The sequence below is a fragment of the Balearica regulorum genome, chromosome 12 (genome assembly GCF_011004875.1).
Source record: "Balearica regulorum gibbericeps isolate bBalReg1 chromosome 12, bBalReg1.pri, whole genome shotgun sequence".
Lineage (NCBI taxonomy): Eukaryota > Metazoa > Chordata > Aves > Gruiformes > Gruidae > Balearica > Balearica regulorum.
Genome location: NC_046195.1, coordinates 8230445 through 8248060, shown reverse-complemented (window position 1 = coordinate 8248060; position 17616 = coordinate 8230445). Strand labels below are relative to the sequence as shown.

The window sequence follows — 17616 nt, the reverse complement described above, 5'->3', positions numbered from 1 at the left end:
ATCCTATAAACCCATGAAACGTAACAGTGCAAATGTTCACAGTAGAGAAGAAGTGGATTGACCCATGGGTGCGGTCCCTGTTTTCAGTAGTGGCTTGAGTGGGTTTAAATTTGTTGGTATCAGAAAAATTAGTTGTGGTCTTTACAGTGCAACTAGGCTCTAGAGTACCTGTGCTAGGGGGATGAGGTTGGCTTTTAGTGAGGGTTCTAGGCCTCAATCTTAGATAACCAAGCACTTGGCACTGAGCACTACCCCAGTGTAGCAGCTGTGGTTATACAGACAGCTTGAAGTGCTCTTCACCACTAAAACAACTGAACTCACACTGCAGCCAGCTGTAATAATCTGTTGCTTGTGGTAACCATGAATTCCAGTGTGTCGGTTCCGGTCCTCTGAGAAAATTAGGCAAGTGCTTATTGAACCAGCATCCTAGCACTCCACATCGTACTGTGTGGAAGAGGAAAGTGGAACCCCAAGCCCTAGTAGCAGCATATTCTAGCCACACTTTAGTCACATGATATTATACCACCACTATCACATAAGCCTAATCTATCCTTGTAAGTCGCCCAACTTCACATATGCTAAAGTCTGCCACTTTGTTTCAGAAGTTCCTGAGCTTTCTGGCAGAGCCACAGATATTTCCCTGATACCTGTGCACTGTCAGTGGACACAGAAGGTACAGTGAAGATACAGAAAGAATTAATCGACTGTATGTTTAATAAGGACGAGGAAGAAAGATGCATTTTATGCAGCTGTAGTCTAATGTGCTGTGAGAAGTCTGTTTGAATGGGTTGGGAATGATGATGGCATCTAATAGCCACAGAGGCTTTTCCTGCATCCTGATAGATATAGCACTGTGAATATCAGTCATTGTGGTATGAAGTTGTTATGAGAAAAATAACTTCCTGTGTTGATGGACTTGGCATGCAGTAAATGGAGATGTATGGATGCAAATGTAAGGTGGTTGTAAATGTAGCTCTCCAGAGCTCTAGGTGTGACCATGCAGAGAGCCATAAGTAATCAGTACAGTGTTTTGCTTGTCTTTGACTTTCTCTCTAGCCGAATTGGTGCCCTGAATTCAGTGTTATTAAGAGTTCTCTGTTTTCCAGGACAGAATGGAGAAATAAGAGGGCACTGGAACACATTGCCTCTGCATATGCAAGGCAAGTTTTTTCATCGTGGCATCTGTGGGGAAGAAGAGAAAGCGTTCTTTCATAAATGCATGAATGCTATTCAAGTAGTAGCAATATCCATTGCTTTGTCTGAAGGCCACAGAACTGGAATTCTTTTTTGCCTTTCTTCACATCCTTTTCCCAGAAGAAATGCACAATTATTTCCAAACTCTCCCTTTACTATACCTATATAGGCATTTATTGATACATTTACTTTGGCTGGCTGGGGGTCCACAGAATGCTTGTTTGCTATGGACTGAACTTTGCTCATTTCATTAGATGACAACACTCCTTGTTTTCAGTGGGTTCCAGAACAACCTTCCTTCATTCATTTTGCTTTCAGAAAAGGACTCCATTGCTTGTGCCTATGTGACTGCTTGGACTGGTAAGACAGGTTGCAAACAGGCCAGAGAGATGGGGAATATGGAAGGTGGTAATTGTCCATTCACAGTCCCATGACAGAATGTTGTCTGTGCCACTAATTAAATAGAAATGAAACTCTGCTCAATATATTCCTGATATCCCAGACTTTCAGGAACAGTACCTCTTTTTGAAAATGCAATTTCACTCCTGTCATTAAGTTTTCTTCTCTTTTATCCCATCTGTTTTAGTCAAGTTACTTTATCTATTGTGATTGCCTGTAGAGTGTTGATTAAACCAACAGTATTATTCTGTGACACTGAGGTATAACCATTGGTTGCCATACAATGAAGTAGCTTGGCCTTATTAACTGGTTCGTTACTTTATCTAAATAGGCACCATTTCAAAAGAGGAATGCTGTTCTTGGCAATGAAAGTAACCCTGGAATAAAGGGATTGCTTGAGGGAGAGTTGTATAGTACCTGGCCATGTGAATTTTATTGGCTGTCAAATAACATTGTCTGTCCTTTCAATCTCTTTTAGCATTTTGAAATGAAACACAAGTAGAATATCACTCCATAAAAGATCTGAGTGTTAATTTAATCATCTCTGACTCATCTACTAGAGAAAGACAAGGCATCATGATTTTTTTTTAAACATTATCCAAAACTCAAGCTGTGATGCAGCAGTTTGCGAGGGTGCCCCACTGATTCTGATGATTTCAGACCTTCCCCAATAGCTAAACTTTATGACCATGAGGGTGAGGATGAACTTTGGCTATGACCTAGATCTGCAATTCACAAGTGTTTTCCATACAGCTGCAATAATATTCCAGAAAATGTAACTGGCCTTTTACTTCATTCACTTTTGCAAAGGAAAATAAAGCTACTGTGAGAGCAGATCTTTTGCTAAGAAAATATTTTTTTTTAATATTTTTATAGCTCTGTCAATAATAAAGGAGTCTCACAGTCTAAAGTCTTTCTCTAAACCTTTTTAATGGAAAAAACTTCATAGAAAATATCCTTTTACTTTTTTAATAACATATAACTATATACATGATTAAAAACTGTAACAAAAAGCTGCAGGGACTGGAAAAATGTTTTGTTGGATCCATGCAGATGGTACATTTAAAAAAGGATTTCACAAATCCATGTATATCAAATGAAGCTGCAGTGACAAGGTTGAAAAAAAAATGGCAACTCTATATTATATACCGGAATGTACTGGGAATAAAGCACAGACTTACAAAATACACAAAAAGAATACAAAAGAGTACACGATGTAAATGCTGTTAGCACAGGATTTTTTTTTTAAGTAAATAGGAGAAAAGTAGTAAAATCTCCCTTTTCACATTTTATGTTGCAGTTTAAAAGATAACTAATCTCTTATTTGCTGTATTTTGTTTTTCTTCACTCTGACATACACTACAATAGAAGGATATGGCATTTGCATTTAACAGCTCAGGAATATTTTGATTCATCTCCATGTCTGTGAATGTATTGTCATTTCTGAATAACATGTATACATATTGCTTTAAAAACACACACACAGTTTGACATGAGTTAGAAATACAAAATATTGAGGGCTATCACACTGCAAAGTGCTGGATACTCTTGTCCTGATCCAGCAGCTTGTTTAAGGATACGTACAACTTAAAATCTAAGAGGAATTCCTCAGAGAGTAAAGGAAGTTAAGAACATGCAGAAATTTCTGATTTGCTGATCAGACCTGGAGTTTTCAACAGTTCATAGTCTAAACTCTGCAGCTAGGAAAACTGTTACACCTGAGGCCATAATTCTGTCCTTACACCCCAGATAATGTAGCTACACAGTGTAGGTTTACTGTACTTTTAAAATAAATTTTCTTAATTCTAAGTTAAAACGTAAAATGAAACCTCTTTTAAAAAAAGTCCAGGGAATCGATAAGCTCTGCAGCTGGAAAGAAGAAAGATGGTGTTTAGTTTGTTAGTTACAAGTTGGAAGAGATTCTGTAGGCAGCAGGTCACAATGTGACAGGTTTTAAACACCTCACTTCTAAAAGAACTTGCTTGTATTTTTGTCCTGGGCCGAAAAAAAGAACAGACATAATTGAAACGTCAGTACCGGCCAGTAAGCTCACTTGAGGCTCACAAGCATGGTGAAGATGGCAAAGCCATCATTTAGTGAGAAAATAAAGTCAGGTGGGCTTTTGCTGGGTTCTTCCTGCTGTAACACCTACTTAATAATTCCCAGTGTAATCACAGGCAGTTTAGTGACAGATAAATAAATGGAGTCTGTGAGTGCATATACTTGTTTAAAAAAAGAAAAAAAGTGAAAACAACAACAGTAACAACAAACCTAGACAAGCAGTGAAAACTGAAATATTCTGTGAAATGTTGAGATCTGTTCCTGTTCTCCTTAACACCCTCCCACCCTGTCTAGCCATGCTCTTTTAACAGGCAGGTAAAACCTTTCAAGGTCCTGTAAGTGAGGAAGGATTTTTGTTTATAGCAAGACATAAAGTAATTATGAAAATAAGCTTTGAAAACCAAATCGCTGTGGGTCATGAAAGCCAAATCTCACTGGTAAGTATTTGGGTGTCATTGTCCATATAATGGTTTGATTCCCTCCCCAGATTGACCTCTTTATGCAAGCGTGCTAATTGGAAAGTTGCCAATGTACCAGGTTTTGGCTCGTTACCGTTCAGAGTCTTTTATTTTTTAAGAACATCAATGATACTTGTTTATGTTGTTCACTGCTAGCATTTTGGGTAAAATCTGGCTTGTAAAGCCCTGATTGAAACTAGAATGTCAGTACAAGGCAGGTCTCTTTGAGAAGGCAACCTGAAAGCAGTAAAGGCTTACTTTGCTTATTTAAAGAAGAGATAAATGTGTGTGTGCATGCATTTGCATTTAACAGCTTCATAGCTAGAACTGTTACTAAATGATGCCCAATAGCAATTTTATCTCGTTATGATTTGTTTTATAAAGATGTAACGATTCTCAGGAGAGAAAGTTTTATGACAACATGCAGAGTTGGTTTGTATTATGTATGCAGATATGTGCCCAATATATATGTTGCAACTTAATTTCTTAAATATATATTGTGTAACACTTTTTATTCCTGAGTGCTGGTCTCCATAAGGAATAGAGAGGGTGGCATCATGTGCTCTTTTGCACAACGTGGTCCTTTGTCGTTTTAGGAGTTCTTCTGAGGGATCTTTATTGTCACAGTTTTAACTTCAGAATATTCTCTCAATCCACATTCACCCCTAGAAAACAAATTAAGGCATGAACTTACACCAGTCATTAATTCTTTATCAAGCAAAAACTTGCAAAGTGATTCCTTGATAAAGTTAAGATACAGCCTAAAATTCTCGGCATAGGTTTCTGTTATACTATGATTTTGTGCAGGTTTTCCTTTCATGTCATCTTTCAGAAAACCTGAACGTGAAGTTTCAGTTTAAGTCAAAAGAACAATGGATGGCTCCAGCATTTGATAAGGAGATACAGAACGACATTAAACCCAGAAATACTCACTGTCCATTGATTGAACTGTTGGGAGTGAATTAATGCCCTCTGCCTTTCCAGACCTTGAAAATGTCCAAACACCAAGACCTACACCACTGGCTGGTGAAATTACTGCTTATATGTGCACTCAAGAAAGAGAAGTTCCAAACTGAGTACTATGGTAAATGAACTACTCACAACCCTGTATAAAGATGAACTTGACTCCTAACCCACCAATCTTTTTTGCAATGACAAAATAGCCAGCAGCAGAAATCAGCATTTGCACGTACTGTGAAAGAGTGTTCAGCTCGCTCAGATTTCCACTAGATTTACATAGAAGACCTCTTTTATCCTGGCACAGCATCTTACATACTGCTAGAAGCTAGCCACTTAATAGGTCCCAGTCATCTGACACATGGCTCTGAGGGGTACATGTTCTGCTTTGGATAAATTATGCTTAAGAAATAGGTGTTTCTAATTGCTGTGTAGATTTTGTTGTAGCCAGCTCTGGCCTGGCTCATCTCTTAGGCAACTCGGCTGAGTTTTAGAGTGGATATTACAGGGCTTCTTGGGAGTTACGCCTGTCTCCTTTGAAGTATAGGTATTTGCATGTTGCTGTGCATATTTTGAGTAATGGAGAAGTGTGTTCTAGTCAAGTCATTAGTTAAGTTCTAATATGTCTGCTGGATGCTGTGTAAGTCCAAGTCTGGAAGTAGAGTATCTCTTCTATACGAACTCATATGAGGATCCTTTTGCATTTGTTTCTTGGTTAAGTTCTTCCCCACCCTTAAAACATAGACAATACTGCTCCCTTACTTATATTAAAATCTAAACGTGCTGACATGCATATCGTGTTAGCATGTTTACTATTTGACACTCTGGATCCCCCTGTGCAGAATTTAATGTCAACTGAAGCATAAAGAATATTTCAGGGATATTTCTCAGAACCTCCTTCTAATAAGTGTTGCTTTCAGAATGGAGTGAGGGGCCATTGTTCAAAGCAATTCAACCCCTCTGTATGCCCCCAGTGTTGCATAGCCTACTTTGTAATTACCTCTACATGGTAAATTTTGCACAAAATGTAACATTGGGGGAGGAACTCCTGTAACCTTCCTTGGAAAGTCAATTCATTTGGGCAGAAATATCAGTACTCACCAGCCCATTTTACTGCACCTGCAGTTTTGAAAACTTTCTGACATGCATGTCGGCTTGGTAAGTGTTACATGTGATATAGTGGTTGATACTTAACTCAGACCGAAGATTCAGTAGGCATTTTAGGATTTACCAGAGTCTTAAGTACATGCAAGGGAATATATTAGTAAAGATTTTTTGACATGTGAAAGGTTCCCATTGATTTGGACCACCCCCAGCTTTCAGTAGAAAAACTCTCCAAAGAATGACCAAAAACTTTAGCTATTTGTCAGACTCAGCTGAGCCACAGAACCACTCCCTTATGGCTCAGTGGAAGCTGTCACCAGGAGCCGCATGGAGCCCAATAGCTAATGCTGGTAAGTCCCTCCATGTGAAAGTTTCTGCTTGATTTGGTAGGGCTGTGGCTTGGCTCCAGACACCTGTTGGACACATTTCTGCAAGTCAATAGATAACCTAGCCAACAGAGTATCCGGCATTTTTATGTATGTTCCTACTGCCATTTGGTTTCTTTTCTTGGTCTAGCAAGCAAAATTAGATATATTTATTGTCTGTTTCTTCAGCTCAAGGATTCAGGGCCTTATTCATTTGTTTTCTGGCTGAAAGTTTGGAAGTGGACAACTGTGTTGAATTCTAAGGCAAGTATTCTTCAAAAGTTAAAAAGTTGCTCTTGCTGAATAGGAAGATGGGTTATTCCAGACATTCAGAGCAGAAGAGTCAGTGTATGTTCAATTAAAGGGCTTGCTTGTGCCCACAGCCTAATACGAGGAAGTAGAGAGTGATAATATCCTGTTCCATGGCCACTTTGGGTCATCTTGGATTGCAGTTTGGTGTCAGGGTGAGAACAAGGGTTGTGTCTGTGAAAACGAAGGAACCCATGGGTCAAGTTTGCATGATGTTATCTGTTGGTTGTGTAGGTGTGAGAGAAGGGGAACAAATTGCTCTTCAAAAAGAAATATTACATACACTCTTCCCTCCCTCAGTCCAAGAGAAAAAAAGATAAGGAGAAGAATTATAACTCCAAGCTGTTCTCCTGCTTGCACTTCTTTTTGGGAATGCAACTATGCACTGCTGTATCTCAGAGCTGTCCAGACCATAATAATTCCTCTGACATTAAAGGATAGCTCTGAAGTAGAATGACACCTCCTTCCCTTGAAGACATTTGGACAGGGGCCAGAATTTTGGGGGACTCTATCTAATATAAAATGGCCGCATGTGGATATCTGGGGTGAGTCACCTGATTTTTAGTTACAGAAGTTAAATTTTACCACTCGAGTAGTGATAACTGTAAATGTAAAAAAAAAAAATCCCTCTTTTAGATACCTTTAGGAATACAAAAATATTGTATGTAGCCTTAATGTAAACAGAAATCAATAGTATTGTGTACATGAGTTCTGGTTCTCTACTAGTATACGCATATCCTGCTACATTTTGTGGGAGTGTAAAATGAATATAGCAGATCTCAACTTTCTGTGTGTATTTTTTCCCCCATGTGTGATAAAAATATGTGAATTTATATACGGGAACGAAACAAGTCCCAGATAATATAGTGCTAGCACAGACAGCAGAGTGGCACAATTATGATCTGGCTGTAACATAGTGTTAGCTTAGCAATGACACACATATATATGGACACTTTCTCTTTTTTCTTTTTTTTTTCTTTAATTACCTGACTCAACATTATTTATGCTGTAAAATGTGTCCCTTAAAAACAAGGATCTAAGAAACTGTGGCGTTTTAATAAAAAGTATGGAGATATTAATGCGGGGGGGGGGAGGTGAGTTAGAAGGTGATATCTGATCAAAGGGGTTCTGAAAGGAGTAGAATAGTTACTCATAAGTACGTTTTTAGGCATTTTTGTGAGATAGAGATTATTGCCATTCCAAATATTTATTGTTTATGATGAATATTTTCAAAGCTGTCGATGGGAATCAAGCGTACAACTACCATAGATTTTTCCATGGGACCTGGGGTGCTGCCTGGTTTCCCCCCTCTTTCAAAAACTCTACGATATCAATATGTGAATATTTTGCTTGCACAGTTAACCTCCCTGAAGTCAATGGGGTCACTCTTGGGTGTCAAGTTACTCATGCGCTCTATCAAGCTTAGTAGTTTTAGAATATTTTCACAATGATAAGAGTTAGATGAGCTGACATATTTATGCCAGTGTGAGATCACCTCATAACTCATGAATGTGGAGAATAGCATGAATGTGTTATTCAAAGTACTCCCTAATGAGGGAAAATATTTCAGACTATGTAGAGCTTATTTTATAGATCAAGTTGTATACTTCAACATATTTAAAGTTTTAAAGAGTTTGACCTTACTTTAGTTTTACTGCGTTTGCCATTAGCCATAAGCTATTTTGAAAGCTTAGGTGAGACATAATCTGGTATACAAGCCTCCTGCACAGAAATTAATTGAATCCTTTATTTGTGTAACCAATCTGGGGCTCGTGCAGTTGATAAACTTCCTTGTGATTATAATGAGAACTAAAAACTGGTAAGTCTTTAAATTAGGTACAGGGGACAATATTTGAGCATGGAGCTCCATTTCAAAATATTTGGCACTTAGTTCTAACTGGAATAAGAAAGACAGAAAGCTTTTTATGGAAGGTGATCTTTTGAAAGGGATGGAAACACATTTGTCTGTTCTTCTCTAGGCCTGATTTCATTTAATATTGTTTATAAATCTGGAAGAGATAGATAACATTTTAATAAAATTCTGATGCACCTATATTAATAAACATAGGAAAAAAATAAGGAAAAAAATAGCAAGAGAGGCAAAATATATGGCAAAGCGACTCTGAAACAAGTACACTAAACCAGTCAACAAGCGCACAGCAGTACCAAAAAGAGAATCTTTCTGCAGAAGTGCTGGTTAATATGGCTAAGGAAAACTCTCAGAAAACACAGGTTCCAAGTTCAGAAAAATACTCAGAATTTTTTAGTTCCTTTCAGAATAAGAAGGGAGTTCCAGTAACTTATCCTGCTATATCAAAAAGAAGAAAAAAAAAAAAGTCTTACCGTGTTAATCAATTGCATTTAGAAGTGGCAATGTTTATCAGTTATGTTATGCCCTGATCCTCAGATGGGAATATTTCCTGATCTTAATTTGCATGGAAAGTTTCACTAATGTTCATTAAGTTGTAGAGCTGAGAACAGTTTAGAAGACAGCAGTGTAATACTTACATCTCTCTCCCATTGCCAGACATTTTGAATCCTCCAAAAGGACTTTGGGCATTTAAGGCATTGTAGCAATTTATCCTGTAACGGGAAGAGACATTAAGTCCAACTGCTCTGTCAGAGACACCTTTGGACAACTCAGGGAGAGGCTGAAACTTGTGGAGCTAAGGACACTGTATACCTCTTAGGAATAACAAACTTGCTTCATGTTGAAAAGAAATGAGGGATTTATGCCACAAAACGAACATTCTGCTCCTTACTTATAAGGAGAATGGGATTTCGCCTGTGAGGACTGGAGGACGGCACCAAACACTTGGACGCAGCTTCAGTAATGAACTGTTAATCTGCTGACAAACCTCAGTGCCAGTTTATAATACAGAGGTATTAATATTTGAATATGTCCTTTTTCTCCCTGATTTCTTGTGGATCTTTAGTTTACCTAGTTGCAACATACCAAGTTGCAAGCTATTAAACTTTGGAAGTGGCATTACCTATTCCTAAGGACTAAAGAGGTGTCCTCTCAGTTCCTTAATGTTGTAGAAAGTACAGGATTCTTTGTGCCTTTAGCAGAAAGCTCACAGGATTCCTCTGCTCCACCGAAAGGACGGTTTATACTCTACTTTGTTTATTTTCAGTAACGCCATTCAGCAGTGCGGCTGCCATTCTAACGGGAAGCAAGACACTTTCCAGTTTTCAATAGCATTCACCCGCAGTGAGCAGAGTCACACCACCTCCCTACAGCTGTTCCATATCTTGGTTAGTGATTCACCACAAGGATGGTCTAGATAAACAATTTTCAGACAAAGGCTGCAAAACTGAGGTGCTGTAATGATAGTGAGTCAAACTCTTTATCTCCAAGAGCAGGAGTGTGATAACTTCTGCCTTACCAGACTGTCCCAGCCTGCATTGCTGAAGAGACTGTCAGGGCCTTGTTTATGTCATTTGTAAAGACAGCAGCTACCAGCCCAAAATCAGAATTGTTGGCTCGCTCTATAACTTCATCCATGGTTTTAAATCTCAGTATTTCTTGAACGGGCCCAAAAATCTGCAACAAAGATTAATAATTAATTAACAAACCAGCCCACTCAGAGGCATTTTATTCCTGTTTTATTCTGCTTTTTAAATTGTCTTCTCTGTCCTGTTGTACTCTTTACAGAGTTCCGTAGCAACATTTAATAGTGATAATAGCTGGCTGTAAAACTGCAGGAATTTCCCAAAGCGGTCACCTCAGTGGAACTCATCCATTCTTCCCTTCTTTGAGGTCTAAGACTTTACAGCCAATGACCAAAACTGAGCTTCTTTACCCAACTGATGTCATCAGCTGCTGTGTGCATAAAGAGGTCTGAAAAGATTTTACTTTTTTTTCTTTTTTTTCAATATAGTGGTAATTTTCACTCTAAAACTTTTGTCCCAGGTAGTAAACAAAAGACAATAAAATCATGCTTAGGACATTCTAAAATGATCTTGCCCGTTTGTGTCAATACCTCCTCCTTGGCAATCCGCATGTCATCTGTTACATTGGAAAACACCGTAGGTTCAATGAAGAAGCCCTTTCTTCCTAGCCCTTTACCACCACATTCAAGTTTTGCTCCTTCAGTAATGCCGCTTTGAATCAATTCCAAAATCTTGTTATATTGTTTTTTATCAATCTGAAAGAGAGAAGAAGCTATTTGACTTGCAGACCATGCACTTGACCAGCAAAAAACGTTTTTTAGGCAAGTCACATCACAGCAAGTAGACTCATGCTTATATTCACTACTCTCTGAGCTGGAGATGCCACAGATCTACAAATATCTGCTGACTGTAACCTAAGGCTCAGTCTTCTTAAGGATCTGTCCCCTTATGTATGTGGCTCAACCCACATTTTTGCTAAGCAATCTGGTTTCTAAGCACAAACAAAAAACAGATCATTATTTTTTGTCCCAGGTTAACTTCCTGAAAATTATATAAGCCCAGCTGGTAATTACTGGTAGGAATGTTTTCTAAAGACCTATTTTTAATTCTGCCCATCTTTTGCTTAGAATTCCTGTCTCTCTAGTGGTCTACAAGCACAGTAGACAATTATTGAAAGTAAGTGCCCACAGAGACATTTGAGAGCTTCTCACAGTTTACAGCTGTATCTTCGGGGCTGAAGATCAGAATCTTGCTGTGAAAGCTGGGAGGCAAACCTATTGATATTTAAGATGAGAGTTTTTACTTAACAAGAAACACCTCTGAGCTGCACAGGTTATCTACTCCTTTAGAATTTTAATCTTTGAAACACTTACCATGTCAGCTACCCTGGACTGTGAGTGAGTATGCACTGACTGACCTCTGTCCTAGTAGAGTTTAAACACTTCCAGGCAACTTCTAGGCTGTAGAGCCAAAGCACTAATCCTTTACCTGTGGACCTTGTTCTGTAGTTGGGTCAAAAGGACTCCCCACAACTCTCTTCTTTGCACGTTCTACGCTTCTTCTAACAAACTCTTCATAGATAGATTCTTCCACGTAAATCCGTGAGCCTGCAGTACAGCATTGACCTTGATTGAAGAAGACCCCTTGGTGAGCTTGTTCCACAGCATAGTCCACTAAAAAAATTGAGACAGCATATGTTGCTCTGAAACATCATAGACACATCTGCTATTGTACTTGTGTCACGTGTATCACAGTGCCACATTCCCAAAACTTCAAAGCAGAAGTAGGATTTGGTAAAAACCAAAATAAAACCAGTGATCAAATCATACTATTGTTGTGTCAGGTCATAAATTAAGATGATTAATTTCATTTTGTGGCTTAATTCTAGTGAAAATACAGAAGTTTTAAACATATCTGAAGTTGATGTTTTTCCCCATTTATTCCACCATGGACACAGGGGGTTCCAGCTATACTGAAGGGATATTTAGGAGCATTACAGCTGTTTCAGAAAGACTAGATTGCAAGGAACCACTTGGGACTTCAGGCATCATCTAGGTAAAGAAGGGTCCATAGGTAAGACATTCCATATGCCATCTCGTGGCCCAAGCCACAAAATATTGCTTAATATCCCACTGCAAAAATTAAATCAAGTCACTGCTTTAGCAGTCTATAGGAATAGGGTATGCAAGAACAACTTCATCAGTCTTATATGCCAGCAACATGTAATTTATCAACTAAAACTCTTAAGAGACCCTAGTAATTGGAATGTGCCCCACATTATAGAAGTCTGTCCAACTGGGGTCAGTAGAGGAGGGGAAAATTTGTCTGTGATCCCAAGTTTGCACTTGGTTTAATACTGCGTATGTGAGAATTACAGCCAACCAAGTACTTGAGAGAATTTGACCTTGATAATGGGAAGACCTCTCCTTTCTGCAAGACAAAAACATCTTCTTGGCCTATACTGTTGACTGTGTAAGGCTTTAAAAATATAGGTAATTTATACAACAATCAACCCTTCATTTCTACTTTAACTTCATTGGGGGTACAACTAACACATCCGCTATCCAAACAGGAGAGAGGATCCGGTCATATTTAGACATTCAGAGCTAAATTCTCCCATTGGGTGTAATAGCTGACTAGACAAGAATATTAAATTCATCCTTGAACGGTGATGCCCTACAGCACTGTAATACCTCTGTTATCAGCTGTAGCACTTTGGAACATTGCTTAAAGTTTAATCTTTTATGGAATAAACAAAGCAACAGTGCTTTACTTTCAGCACATCCTAGACAGCTCCATCTAACAGAAGTGTCTTATTCTGCCCTCAGTATGGTCTTGAAAAAAAATTATATAGGATGTTCCACAGACCACATTCAAATTTTCATAGGCACCTCCATGGAGATTGAAAACACTAGTGGATAGAACTGATTAACTGATGTTTCTTCCTCTATTGTTAACACAATTTTTCACCATGAGGGCTCTAACCATTCTTCTCTGGGTTTTTTTGGTGCACGGAACTTTCAACAGCTTTGTCATGCTTTCTTCTAACTTTTGGCACATAATGTTCCTCAAACAGAACAAACAGCTCCTTTGGAATGGTGAGCAAATTGTCTGCTGTTCTTAAATAGTCAGAGCTTTGAAGTCTGAATCTCAGGTCAAGTGCTGGTGGTTGTAATTATGGGAAGACCAGAGAGCTTTAGTGTGCTATACTGTGGAAAAGACAGTCCTGAAGAAGACTGTGCTCTCCTCGGAGCCCTGTTATTCCCCTGTTGCCTGCAACTTCTCCCCAGGTCCTCAACGTTATTTGGCAGATACAGCAAGTCACAGATAAGCTACAGCTCTGTGTGGCTGCTAGGAGCATTTGTTCTTCCTCTCGTGGAACACAGACCTGCCCCCAGCATATATTACTCTACTAGAAGTGTTCAGGTGATCCAGTCTGAGTAGGTTAGTGACACTGGAGATGCAGTGATTTCTGGTGGGAGATAGACATGAGTAACTGGGTAGAAGGCTGTAACATCTGCATCTGGCTGCAGTTGACAGGAGCTTACCAGGATGACTGTGGCTGTAATTTAGACCCCCAACTCGATAAAACATTTCTGTGTAGAACAGCTGCTTAAAGTTCAGGGGGGGGAAAAAAAAAAAAAAGCTGCTGAAAGTCGTTCAGACACTGGTAAGTTTTGAAAGCTAATATAGGGTTGTAACCAACTCTTGTAATTCACGCTATTCAGAATCATTCTTCTATTCACTTTCCCCTTTTAAATTAAAAGACCAAATCCTTATGCCTATTTATTTGGGTTACAAAGTTTTCAGAAAATGCATTGAGTACAGTGTGCCTGAAACAATAGCTCAAAGCAAGGTGTGAACTGTCCCATTCATCTTAATGGGGTGTTAACTTCAAAACCTCCTGCTGACAATTTAGATATCAACATTTTTAACTATTTCATTGCTGATCATTTAAGCAGAAACTTCCAGTTTGTGTTTTTATCCTATCCTACGGCTGTCCTGTACCTTCTCAGGTGCCAAAAATCTCAGCTGCACAACATCATCCAGCTGCCAAAATCTTCAGCTCCCTGCTGACAATGGTAATGAGGATATTTCAATACACAATTCTTCAATTGAGAAAATTTTAAAAAATTGAATAATCGCTATTTATAGCTAGTATCAAAACAGCTTAACAAAGGAATATGCACTGACTAGATTAGCAACTCAAGTACAAATTAAAGCTCTCCCTTTTTATAATTGCTGTGAAGCAAAATAATCACAGAATTTCCCAATATAAAGGACTAAACCGCCTTTCTGCAGTTTAGGATGACAAATGTGTATGGGACCATGACTGTGAATAACGCCGTTGCTATATGCTCAATTATAAAATTTTTCTATTTTCTTGTTGGCTATGAATCTGTGGGTTCAAATGTTGTCTTTTTTATATAAAAAATCACACCTTAGGCTGCTTCTGTAAGATTAAAAAGTGCAATTAGATACAGCTATATTGGTCCATTTCTCTTTGTATGACAGATATGGCCTAAAATGAAAAAAAAAAAAAAAAAGAAGAAAAAAAGAAGGCATCAGACAAACATGGTTTTAAGAAAAATATGGAAGTGCTGACTTACAATCAGCATCTGCAAAAATAATGTTTGGGCTTTTCCCACCCAGCTCCAGTGTAACTCTCTTCAAATTACTCCTTCCAGCTGCTTCTTGGATCAGCTTTCCAACCTGAAAGGAAATGGAGACACATTTTACAGGGAATGTAGTCATACAATTCACTTTTAACAGCCAATGTTGGCTATCACTGGAACAGAGGTTTAAATAATCCAGCAGGTTCTTCAATCCAAACAGATTCTCATCAGCAGCGGACAGCTTTCCAGGTTTTTTTCTAGAAATCGAGAGGAGATAAGGCACAGTACAGTGTTTGTACCCTTCACCCGTTTGTATCTATGCTGGAACACCTTGGGGCTTTCTTTTAGGGTGCTTTAGGAGGGCTGAATTAAAAATCTGAAATTGGTGTAACTAGAATTACTTCCATCCAAACTAGTGCATGCTCACAAGGGTTTAGATACTATTATTATGTGGTTTAGTTACAATTCATAGTGTTAAAAAAAAAATCTGGTATCTGAGTATGTATTAAGCTTATTACTATTCATTAGTAATAACGGCTATCATACTTTTTTATATAGTCCAGGTGTTGGTTACCCCAGATGATCACTGCTTTTAGAATTTATTTCACTCTTACTACTGATACTTACTAAACTGCTAGCCAGCCTGATTCTAGAAGGGCACTTGTTCTCCTCAAAACACAGTTTTCAGTGCCCAAAGGTTTAAGTAATTTGACTATGAAATAATGATCTAGAATATGTCAAATTCTGATGAAATCATCAGCTTTTTCTGCAGGATTAACAGCACATAGCAGAACAACAAGCAGGGCAAGAAGATACAAAAGCACCATCCCAGACCTGACCCTCAGCTGCACCACAGATAATCTTAATATGGGTTGAGGAGGTCAAAAGCACCTTCAAAATGTCTTTGTAGATTATGGGGTCAGCTGGAGCAGAATGCGGCCCTGTGGCTGGAGCAGCTGCTAATTGCAGATCTCACCAAGGACTATGAGGGTAGATTAAATGGAGTAGCAACCTGACAGCTACATATTCGACGTGTTTTCACATTGGTACAGTTGGAGAGGCAGCTATGCTCCCTGGAAATTTTCCCCTCCCTGGATCAATGAATACAAAATAGATCAGATTTTTTACTGTTGCAGTGTAACTATGCCCATTTTGCAGCTAAGAAAGTAATCACAGGTAGAAATCACAGGATTGAGAGTATCTATTGAACATTGAGAAGCTTGGTAACCTTGGTAAGTGCTTGCTTTTAACTGGGACATGTTTTAAAGTCACACAGAAAGTTAGATGTGAAGTGACATGGGAATGAGTCCAGAGCTGGACTTTTTTCCTCCATGTAGTACTCTGGTCTCTCTATCTGTTTTCTTTTGCTAAGATCAGGTGAGCAAGATTCCCTGCAGTAAGGGGTTAATGGATGAGAAGCTGAACCTCTTAGGAACTGAAGGCAGTCTGCTGGAGAAAGTTAAGTCAGCACTGCAGTAATCAGAAAGCAAATGAAACAGAAACCAGGGCCCCCACAGAAAAAAAACAAAGTAAAACCCCAACCGGATAATGAAGGATTTGTCAACCACTTCATGTACCTTTGTGATTAACTGTTTATCTGGTGATACCACAGTCAAGTGTGACTGAGGTTATTTCTTTAAAAAAAAAAAATTAAATTTAAATTAGCTTCTTTTCGTTACCTCTGTATTGATGGAACGGAGTGTTGACATTATAATGAAATTCCTTGCATATCCCCTTAATTGGAGCTGATTGCTGTTTGACTGACAGCCAGAAGTGAACATGAAAAAGAAGGACCCTTTCTGCCCTCCACCCCCACCACATATATCGAGCACGTCATCTGGAAATTCCAGTCTCTCAAACTGTGCTGAAAATGTACACTGGAAACCAGTGAGAGTGCTGTGTTTATAGCCGGTGCCAGCCAATGCCATTCACACCCTCACTGCCTTGAACCTCCCTCTTTCAAAGAACAACAACCACCTATTTTCCCTCAAAAATTCACAAAGAGCAGAACAGACCAAGGAAGCCAGAGCAATGTGTCCAGCCCACCATCTCTCCGCCTTCCAGTTTACCATTTGAATGTCAAAACTCTTTTTGCCCCTGTAAGTAGAGATTTTGAAAGGACTCTAAGCAAACAAGTGATTGGCAAATATGCAAGTCCAGATATTATGTATTTGGCAAATATTAAAGTCCAAAGGGCTTGGAGACAATGGTGTTAATTTGGAAAAGTATGGTCCAGAGTATTGTTAATACAGGGAGGTTGTTGTCAGGTTTCCAAGTATAAACTTAACAGACAGCTTCACTGTGTCCTTCCCATTAGAAATCAGTGTGGAGATCAGGATGTAGGGCTCATGCTGCTCAGCATTTTTGTTCACTGTGCTCCTGTTGTGCCCTATGCACTTACAGGTTGAGAAAAGTCTTAGGGAAGGCACCAGGGCTGTGATTGTTTAGTGACAAAGGCAGCCTTTTGTGACTGACCCTCTCTTTATGGAGCAAGACAGCATGAAAGGGATAAGTGATAGTGTTGCAATCTGTATGGTCTTTCAGTACATGCTTCCTGTGGGGTGTCTCGGCTTTATCTGTAAGCTCCCAATAGGCAGTACAGCCTTGCAAGAGAACGCTGGAAGAGAGGACTCCCCCACAGATAATGGAGCTGTGCGATTATTCAGCAGGAATGTTGGCAGAGAAAGCCCTAACTCCCCATCCTTGTTTTGAATAGGCTTCAAGATTGATATCAGGAGTATCCCTGGATAGCTCATG

The 17616-nt window shown here is 39.0% G+C and overlaps 1 protein-coding gene across 3 annotated transcripts in view; it reads right to left on the bottom strand.

The window, feature by feature from the left end:
* Window positions 1–2015: 2015 nt before the first annotated feature.
* Window positions 2016–17616, bottom strand: part of ALDH1A2 (aldehyde dehydrogenase 1 family member A2) — a 57974-nt gene continuing 42373 nt past the window's right edge. For all 3 annotated transcript variants that reach the window (XM_075764052.1, XM_010302317.2, XM_075764053.1), the window contains 6 exons: window positions 14854–14956; window positions 11732–11916; window positions 10834–10998; window positions 10237–10394; window positions 9356–9430; window positions 2016–4777 (listed from right to left, as the gene is read on the bottom strand). In XM_075764052.1, coding sequence (XP_075620167.1) covers window positions 4705–4777; window positions 9356–9430; window positions 10237–10394; window positions 10834–10998; window positions 11732–11916; window positions 14854–14956 — 759 coding nt within the window. In that variant the 3' untranslated portion in view covers window positions 2016–4704. The remainder of the gene's footprint in view (window positions 4778–9355; window positions 9431–10236; window positions 10395–10833; window positions 10999–11731; window positions 11917–14853; window positions 14957–17616) is intronic.